Here is a 9790-nt window from a genome sequence, read left to right on the forward strand (position 1 = left end):
AAAATATACATATTTTTATAAATGTGGCAACTATAAGTCGTCAAAATTTAATAGGCCCATTTTGACAATGCCATCGCCATACAAATCGATAACCAAAGAAACCAATTTTTACGACAAATCGATTACAACCACACATCGTATCGTACTTAATATTTTGTAAACAGAATATTTATTGTATATTTTTCTAAATCATGTAAATATTCAATAAAAAGGAGAAAAGAAAATAAATTCTAGTGTAATTTAAAAATTTAATCCTTTTTAGAAGATTAAATAAAGCATCGGTCGTAAACTGTATTTCTTTTTTCGTTTTATTATTCACTAAGAAACAAAGTTTTGATTATTTTATTGTTGTTATAATGAAAAAGGGATAATTAATTAGTTATTGATAATTCTAAGTTTCGATTATTTGAAAGTTGTCGATTATGGTTGCTTCCGAATGCTTTGAAGCTGCAAGATCTAACCGTCACGTGGTCGTAATTTCCCTACTAAAAAGTTAGTTTAAGACATTAATGACATTGGGATGGCATGTGTTAAAAAGGGCCTATTAAATTGTGACGACTACAGCTTATTGAACACGTTATTAAAGTTAGAAGATTTTTCATTATTTGGCAGCACCATTATTGAGCTGGTCATGATTGAGCATTATAAAGAGTGGAGGCATATAAAATATGAATGATATTTTTATATTATATCGATATTAAAACCGTATTTTTTGCTAAGTTATAATTATTTAGGAAACATTATAAATTATGTTAAATGCCTTGTCAACAATAACATGTTATGCTTGTGACTAAGGTTTAAAAGTATTCACGTAAAATTGTTTAAATATGCTTGTACATTTAGCATAGGATGTTAATTAGAATTTTAATTATTTTTTAAATAAAACATTTTTTTTTAAAACTAACCAAGTGGTTGCTTTAGCTACTGGAAGATATTTGTGAATATTATTATAATAACAGTTGCTTTAGTATCGATTATCAGGACTGTCAGGATCGATACTATTCAAGTACCGATGTACCTTTAGATACATCCCTAGTTTAAGTCGTTGTATAAAATTATGTATTTGTTTGACATTTGACATTTATTTCCTTTGGTAGCTAAGACATTCTTTGTTAAGTGTTTTCTCAATAATTTATAATAATAAATAAATATAATCATATTTTTGTATAGTTAATATTTTATTAGTGACACTTGTATATAAAGAACGTGATTATTATGCTGAAGTTCGAGATAGTGTCTACTCGTATAGTGGAGGGCGTAGACAATGAAAAAAAATATGTGGCTTATATGTTGCAAGCTGGGCAGAGCTCCATAGCCTTTGATCGGGACCCCGCTCATGTGGAGCGACGGTACACCCATTTCCTGGACCTTTACAACGGTTTAAAAAAAGAACATCCGGCATTGCTGAACAATGTCTCATTTCCGCGTAAGGTATGAATAATTATGTAAACATTGCTTTGTTTTGTTGTTCACGATTTGTTTGCGGTTTAGGCATTCTAGTTATTGGTAACAATATTCAGTTCGTAAATGGATTTGCCAATTTTTATCCGACACTGTTGTAAAATTTCGTTTTAATCTGTTGTTAAATATCTCTTAGGACATCTATTATCAACAGTTTCAATGTCCATCTATTGTTTAATAGCGTAGTGTAGTTTCTAAATGATCATGTTAGCTAATAAGTCTATACTTCTAAGTATTAGCTAAAAGGGATTTGTAACATTTAGCCCACCCCAAATTAATCACTGTGGAGCGTCCCCGACACGCTACGCCTTCGCATATATTTATACAATAAAATGTAATACCATAGATTAGTAAAAATACTTCGCCGTCTTGAAATAGAATGAAGCCACAAACTGCTTATTAGTAAGTTCTTTTTTTGAATTCTTGACAATAACATTTTTAGAGAAAATTTACGAATAAATATCCAATACTGCGTAATTTACGTAATAAATAAATAATTATTTCAAATATTTTAGGGACATTTTAGTTTTACGGAGACGTGGCAAAACTTTTTTACGCAACTATTTCAATTCTCAAAACTGGGTACATTTTCTTGTTAGAAGTGAGTAATCTTTACTAATCTATGTGTATTACACATAATTTTTTAGGATATTTTCATAACTGATAAAAAAGTAATTAAGTTATGTTCTCCACAGATTGTAATGGGAAACTTTGATGTAAGTTTAATCTCAACAAGGTGTTTCGCTTTTGAAAATTTATTGACATTACTGGCCACCGAGTCTCGCCTCAGAGATTCACCAGCAGCCATAGCATTTTTCCAAGATGTGGAGTTAACAGAAGCAAAAAGACTCATTGATGAAGGAAAATTTGACCAGGCACTATCAGTGCTGGAAAGTAGTTTTAAATTGTTAAATAAGGTATGTTTAGTTATTACTTATATGCATATATTTACTTTTATAATATTGAAGTAGTAAACGAGCATGCAGTCCAACAGTTGGTAAGTAGCTATTGCCACAGCTGGGTCTGTAACTAATCTCAGATTAGATAAGAGTCCTACCTGAGGCAACAGATGTGACCCATGAGAATTAAATTGGAACTCCTCGATCTCCCTTTACATACACTCCAAACCTTCTGTGTTCTACACAGCATCGCTTAACACTGCTTTTATGAGGCAGGAATTGTCGTGCATATAACATTAAAATCACCAAAAGTCAAATAGCTGATGTTAAAAATAGCTGGTCTGCTAGGGTTATTATAAAATTATGTAATGCTCGACTTGGGGGGCACTGCCGTGCCCCCAGATATTTCAGTCTATTGTTTATTGTTTATTGGTTCATATTGTATTAATTCATACATACAAGAAAAATCTTAATCTTTCATGGTACGTAACATAATAATTATTAATTAAATTTGTATTTTAAATCCTTCCAGGTTTACACAGATAGATCTCGAGTGGTGCTAAGTGTCTTATGTCGTATCGTGGCTTGTGCTGGCTCCAGCGGTGGAGCCCTAGCGGGGCCTGTGGAGAGATGGGCGCAGCTAGCTCTCAGACGATATGAAGCTGTCAGTGATTCTGACTTGTTACTCATCTACATTCCGTTGTTGCATGCTTGTATATCAATTTGGTAAGTAAAAGTTATAATCATTGATAATAATTATTTTATTTTTATATATAATATAGAAGTAGAAGACAAGCCTTCACTCCACCTGATGTTAAGTAGGTACTGCCGACCATGGACATCTGCAATCAACCTTAGACAAGACCAGATTCCTATCTGAGGTCAGGCACAAATGTGCCACTACCCCTGAGGACTTAGCTGAGGTGCCCCGGAAAAGTATGTATCTCTTACCACACCCTTTAAACCAGAATATAAAAGCGCTTAACATTACTGTTAATAGGCAGAAATAGGTGTGGCAGTGGTGTTTCCGAGTTGAACCACAGAGAGTTCTACCATCTTTCATTGCAAGATATTGCTCTCTTCAAAAATAGTATACTCATGATAACCAAACTCTAGTTTGAAAAGTGCAGCTTTGGCCATATTTAGAATGCCCTACCACCAGAGACTATGTCATAGTAATTCTATGGCTTGATTGTCAATGAATGAAATTTCTAACTAAAATCAAGTAATCCTATTGGTGGATTCGCGACACATATATAGCTTAGCTACTTCTCACATTTCTGTTAGAAATACAGTTACGCTAGATATACTTTGCACCTTTAGAATGATGACGTAGTGCAAAATCGTCCAACTGACTTACGAACAAAAAACATTTTAAAAAGTGCTAATCGAGTGTATTGTATTTTAACTTACGTCATTGCAACTTGAAGGATTCGATGTGTAATATGTAAAATAAGAATTATTAGTCACTTTAATTGCATAGAAATCCATATTAACCATTTAATGTCTGGTTGACGGGTCTAGGGGCCTGAGGGGGGGGGGGGGGCGGAAGGGGTGGTCCGCCCCGGGGCCCCGGTTCTGGGGGCCCCCAAATACAGTTGCTAAAAAAAGGTCGTCAGAACCAAACAATCTGTGAAATGTGTATAAAATATTTATAATTTTTTTGTAAAATGTTGTTAAAAAAAATTGTAATTTTGTAATATCAAACTCAAACAACTTTTTAAACTGGGGGGCCTCATTTAACATTTCCTCTCCGGGCCTCCAACGACCTTAGTCGGCCACTAGTTGACAGCATAAGTATTTGCAAGTAAAATTGCTACATAAACGGCTATTGAATGAAGTGCAATAGCCAGTTGTTTTTGCATTATGTTTGTGAAACTATTTACCACACATGGCTTGTCTCAATAACATGTTATTGTGCTAAGTTTTTGAAGTCATTTGTCGCACTGGTTTGATACTGTTATGATTATTCATTGTTATGACTGTATCATTGAAGTTTATGCCTAACTTACACACTGTTTCCCTTCCATATGTGTTTCTATGTGTATATTGTATCATATCCGTTGATAGTGCAGACATATTTATATGAATAATTATACAAAATGTAATTGGTGTGACCATATAGGACAATATGCATAACTTGCAAGAGTAAAACTAACAAGATGCTTGTGTAGATTGTTTGGAGTTACAGAGACATTATTTGTGCCGAGTGTTTGTATTCACTCAAGTTTGTGTTTGCTTCATATTCAAAGGTGTTCAGTTCTGTGGATGCTTTCTGTATTTATAGATATTTAACTAATTAATTTCTTTATAATTAACCTGAAATGTGGTAAAACCAATATAAACAATGGGGATACTACCGTCATATCTATTTGTAACGTAAAGTTGTTCTTACATTTCCTTGGAAGGATGTGGTCTTAGACCCTATAGATATAGAATGCATGTTTCATACGTTAATCTTAGAAAAAAAACAATTGTTTTATGTAAATTAAATGGTTGAATAATATGTTTTGTAACAAAATAAAGAATTTTAAGTTTATCTGATTAATGCAATTGTGTTTACAGGGAAACTCTTGGGAGAGACAAATCAAAATTAGTTGATGAGTTGAACGATCTCCGTAGACGAGGAATGAAGGTGGATTCAGTGCCTACTTTAATGGAAGCGGTCGACAACTTGAACACCACAATAGTATGAAGTGATTTTATGAAAAGCTTTAATTCCGGAATGTTTGACAAAGATAAATTCTTATTTACAGTTGATTTAGTACAATTTTATGGTATATGACCTGGGCATTTTTTTACTCGAGTAAAGAGGTAAGTTTGGTGTTTAGATTTATTATTTAGCAAAGTATTTGGAGAATACGTTGTTGAAATGACTGAAAAAGGTCGTAAGAGTAATGTATGCTAAGAGTCCGGTGATCTGTGTCAGGGCAACTAGTTGAGTCATGCGAGCTGTCAGCAATACAGCAAATTAGTTTACTTTTAACATGTACGCGCGTTCCACTTAACGATTTGAACTGCGGATAATTCTGTTCCACTAGTTCGTTTAGGCATGAGGACGTTTAGTTTTTGACAAAGCATCCTCTTTCGTCAATTTTGAAACACAGTAGACACGATAATTATGATTCGAGAGGGGAAGTTCCACTTATCGATCCCATTTCTAGCGCCAAGCAGTTTTAAAGTTTCGAGGGAAGGTTATACTATGTATTAAAAATTATCAACTTAAGGAGTCAAGTGGAACTTTTAGACTTGTTATTACATACTATTGTTAAGTGGAACGCGGTGTAAACACACGTGATGTTCCAACGTTACGAAATGTACACAACGCAAGTACTGCTGGTTAGGTCAATGAAAAATAATATCGTCATACGTTGAACGCAACTTCGTCACGTGTGTCATTGTATTAGGTGCAATCGTATTTATTATTTGAGTAAATTTTTACGCAAGTATGTTTTTGTATATAAGAATTTTATATTTTACTTTTGTTGAGTTTAAAATGCATCTTTTATCAATATATTGTTATTTATTTGTGTGTACGTAGAAATATATAAGGAAAATAAAAATAAATGATTTTACTATTGGGCATGATATAACAATATGTAATATTTAATTGTTATTCTCAGTGCTATTTATTTGTACTATGATTTCTGATCTTCATATATTGGACCTAATATAATACATTTGTTTTTTTTCAGTGTTATTTAGAATGTATTATGATTTCATTGTGTTTAGTATTGTAATATAATTAATCAGTTATTATATTTATATTAGTGTTTAAGGAAGAATTAGTGTCTCGAAAATAATTGTAATAACGCCTTTGCTAAAAAATAAATCTACACTTATCTTATTTATGTCTCAAAACAATATTTTATTGGGATATTTTAAATTATGAAACTAACACAGTAGTAGATAGAAAGAGTAAAACGCCGCCTTTAGGCCCATGGGAATTGTACATTGACTTTATAAATCATATCTGGTATAAGTGAATTAGTAAATGCCTTTCCTAAAGCCTCCAACAATATAAACGACAATGTTTTAACGTTATAATAAAAATATATTTGTAGACTCATAACTACACAGTTATAGCACGTCAAATTTTTCTGTGCGTATGGCAGGGGGACCCCATGGGCCCCCATCTGTTGCTAGGTTGTCAAAAGTACCTAAAAAGTGTAAAAAATAATGACTTTATTTATAGTTATTTAACATATTATTACGAATTGACAAATAACATAAGGACAAATGTGTAAGATTGCAATTTTATTAAATTAATACTTAACTTATTACTTGGGAAATTGAAAAAAATGTCGCACACTTCACACACACACGCATAGAAAAGTTTGTCGGACTATATTTAGAAGTGGTAGCAATGTATAGATGCAGCTATACTATAGTATTTTAATTGAAAATTTACCAACGCTTTAGTATGACCAAATAGGTATTGTTATAATATTAATAATAATAGAAAAAAAGTCAATTGATACAGTTTAAAAGCGAACCCTGTAGATCTAATAGAAGTGATATTGTTTATTAATTTTAATGATGAGTTTATTTTACAGTATATTTTATGTAGCCTCGTAAATCAATGTATAAGGGCCCCCGCAGACGTGTTACTTTTCGCATGAGCAATCGATGATTAAAGCCTATTGTTATCGTTAATAATCGATCTATTCAATTTCCTACCAAAGAACAAAATTTAAAAATTTCTTTTATGACAATTATGAAAGGTTGATCTTTGGTAGGCATGTGTATCTTTGGTGAGATCGGAATTTTGACAATTTCTATAATGAAATATTTTATAATAGAAATTTTAAAAAATCCATCTTTGTTGGGTCAAATGATAGATTGGGTATCAGCAACAACTAGTTTTCCTAAAACGTGCGTTTTTGATCCCTTGACCGAATGCAGCAATAAGCCAAAACATAATGCAGCATAGATGTAATCGTTAAAACGCAAATCGCCAATTGCTAAAGGTAACAAGTCCACAGGGCCGTAATGTCTCGCTAGTTGATAAGTAAAGAGCTTTTATATGATATTATGATAAATGTAATTTTAATAACTAATTAATAATCATTTCTAATGCAGCATTATATAGCATATGAAAGATAAGCAAATAATACATAGTTATATACATGTCAGGTATCGGAAGGTGTGTTTAATTTCAATTATATGTGAAGATCTGTTTTATCTAAATTAAAGTGTACATGATATTATGAAGTGAAATAATGCGTATTCATATATTAGGGGAGTGAAGGGTTTAAGGGCTAAAACACATACACACGATACAGTACCGCATAACGACATGTTGCGATGTGGTGTTGCGGCACGACACATTGTCGTGTTTTTTTACGACGCTTAGAAAGTATATAGAAACGTAGAAAATAGTGATTACATCTACATATTTATTACGTTATGAATGATAGAAACCTGTAAAAAAATCGTGCAGGATTATATCGAACACTTTTATCGTAATAAATCACGGCACGGCATTATTTCGCGTTACGGCGTCGCAACGTTTTACGATCCGACGCCGGGTCGTGTGTTTGTGTTTAGCTATAGCAGCTTGGCAGGTATATCTTATATTGATATGTTCTGGTGTTAATGGTACCCATTTTATTTATTTTATATTTATAACGTAATGTATGTATATCGTATTTTTTTGCCGCTCATATCAACACCAAAGCAAGTTTGTCAATTTGTAAAATGAAAAGTGAGATTATATGTAATGTTGAATGTATAAATTGAAATAAAAATCTTATTTATGTAAAACATTTGTAGCAATCTAGTCTAAAACAAATGTTTACCGATTAATTTTGTGATAGTTATCATAAATATATAAAAAGTGTGGGTACTTATGTGCTCACGTAAGAAGGTATGTTTACTTGCCGCAAATATAAAAAAAATCAGTGGACTAGTAAATACGACAAATTTAAATTATGTGTTATATCGGTGCGCGCAATTACGTCGTAAGTTAAAAGAAAAGGGATCTGTTTTCCGAAATGCGCCAAAAAGAGTATAATTTCTATAATGATATGATAATTGTTTTGTATTAGTTAAAAAGTTCTCATTCAAGGTATTATTAAATCAGTAATTGAAGTGGTATAGTTAAAATAAAACATACTCAAGTGTATTTTATTTAAAATCAAAAACGAGCTTTAAAGCAATCACAAAAATATTTTACTAAACAGAATGTAATGAATCAAGTTTGGATATTCTATATGACATATTATATTTTATGTGCCTTATATGTAAGGAAGTTCGCTAAAACTGACGCGTGTGCTCGGAGCGGTCATTGTATAATATGTAGTGTCGACGTTCAACCGATTTTGCGAGGGTTGATTCGAAAGAGGTAGCACCGTTTGTTTGACTCCGAAGACACAGCCACACTTATTTCTGGTTAATAACAGCAGTGTTAAGCGCTTCTGTGTTTCGCTTTGGTAGGAATATCTAATACTATCTGGGGTTGATTACGGATATCCATGGACGGTAGTAGTCACTTACCATCAGGTGGTCAGCTACTCCTATATTATAAAAAAAAAGCACTTGCGTTAGTTTCAGCGGGGGTCCGCTAAGGCACTCTAGCATAAAATGTAAGACGAAATCAATGTAAATAAAATAAGACATTTTTTGTTTCTTGTTTGGCTGTATGTATATTTTGTTTGCTAATTACACCTATAAACGATATTATTTAGAATGTGTCTAATCTTTAAGGTGACTGATATTTTATACATTTTGTAGCCATATGATGATATTAAAATATATAAATGTGATATTACTTTATCGTGTTTTATTTTTGCGTTGGTGATAAGAACATACCCACAGGATACTTACTCATCTACGAGTACAAGTGATGTGACGTCATGAGCTGGGGAAAAACCCACTCTTACGTGTGAAAGCATATTTTCATGTTAAAAAAAGTTAAGTGTTGGTGCCACGGAACCCTTCGTGAGCGAAATTGACTAATTTGGCCAATTATAGTACAGAAGTAATAAACGAGAGTGCAGTCACGTTCAGTTTAATAAATAGCAAGTAGCAACTGCCTCTCATAGAAACCTATGATAATCTCAAATAGGATTAGAGTTAGCATAGTATATGAGCATGCAATTCACCTGTCGGTAACAGGCATGTGGATACTGTCGCCTATGAACGCAACGCAATCTGTAAGCAACCCTGACAAGATTTCTACCCGTGGTTGGTAATAGACGAAAATTTGAAGGTGGTAGAACCCTTTGGGGTTCGACTCCGGCGGCGCTACCGCCATACCTATTTCTACCTAATAACAGCAGTGTTAGTGCTCTGTTCCGGTTTGAAGGGTGTGGTAAGGGAGACAGACTTTTCCAGCTTAGTCCTCAGGGGTAGCGGCGCATCTATGGCCGACCTTACGTGGGAATATCTAATCCTATCTGGGGTTGATTACAGATGCCCATGGGCGG

The 9790-nt window shown here is 33.1% G+C and overlaps 1 protein-coding gene across 1 annotated transcript; it reads left to right on the forward strand.

The window, feature by feature from the left end:
- The first annotated feature begins 1074 nt into the window (after positions 1–1074).
- Positions 1075–8900, forward strand: Snx21 (Sorting nexin 21). Its single transcript, XM_073080714.1, has 4 exons — positions 1075–1431; positions 2157–2378; positions 2893–3086; positions 4926–8900. Exons 1-4 carry the CDS (start codon positions 1216–1218, stop codon positions 5053–5055), a joined length of 762 nt encoding a protein of 253 aa, XP_072936815.1. The 5' UTR covers positions 1075–1215; the 3' UTR covers positions 5056–8900.
- Positions 8901–9790: the final 890 nt, after the last annotated feature.

This window comes from Epargyreus clarus, unplaced genomic scaffold, assembly GCF_041222505.1.
Source record: "Epargyreus clarus isolate Ecla_fem2 unplaced genomic scaffold, WU_Ecla_fem_2.2 ptg000015l, whole genome shotgun sequence".
Lineage (NCBI taxonomy): Eukaryota > Metazoa > Arthropoda > Insecta > Lepidoptera > Hesperiidae > Epargyreus > Epargyreus clarus.

Coding starts and splice junctions, on each gene's coding strand:
- Snx21 (XM_073080714.1), top strand. CDS start 1,216: ATGCTGAAGTTCGAGATAGTGTCTACTCGTATAGTGGAGGGCGTAGAC. Junction 1,432..2,156: donor ATGTCTCATTTCCGCGTAAG/GTATGAATAATT, acceptor TGTTCTCCACAG/ATTGTAATGGGAAACTTTGA. Junction 2,379..2,892: donor GTTTTAAATTGTTAAATAAG/GTATGTTTAGTT, acceptor AAATCCTTCCAG/GTTTACACAGATAGATCTCG.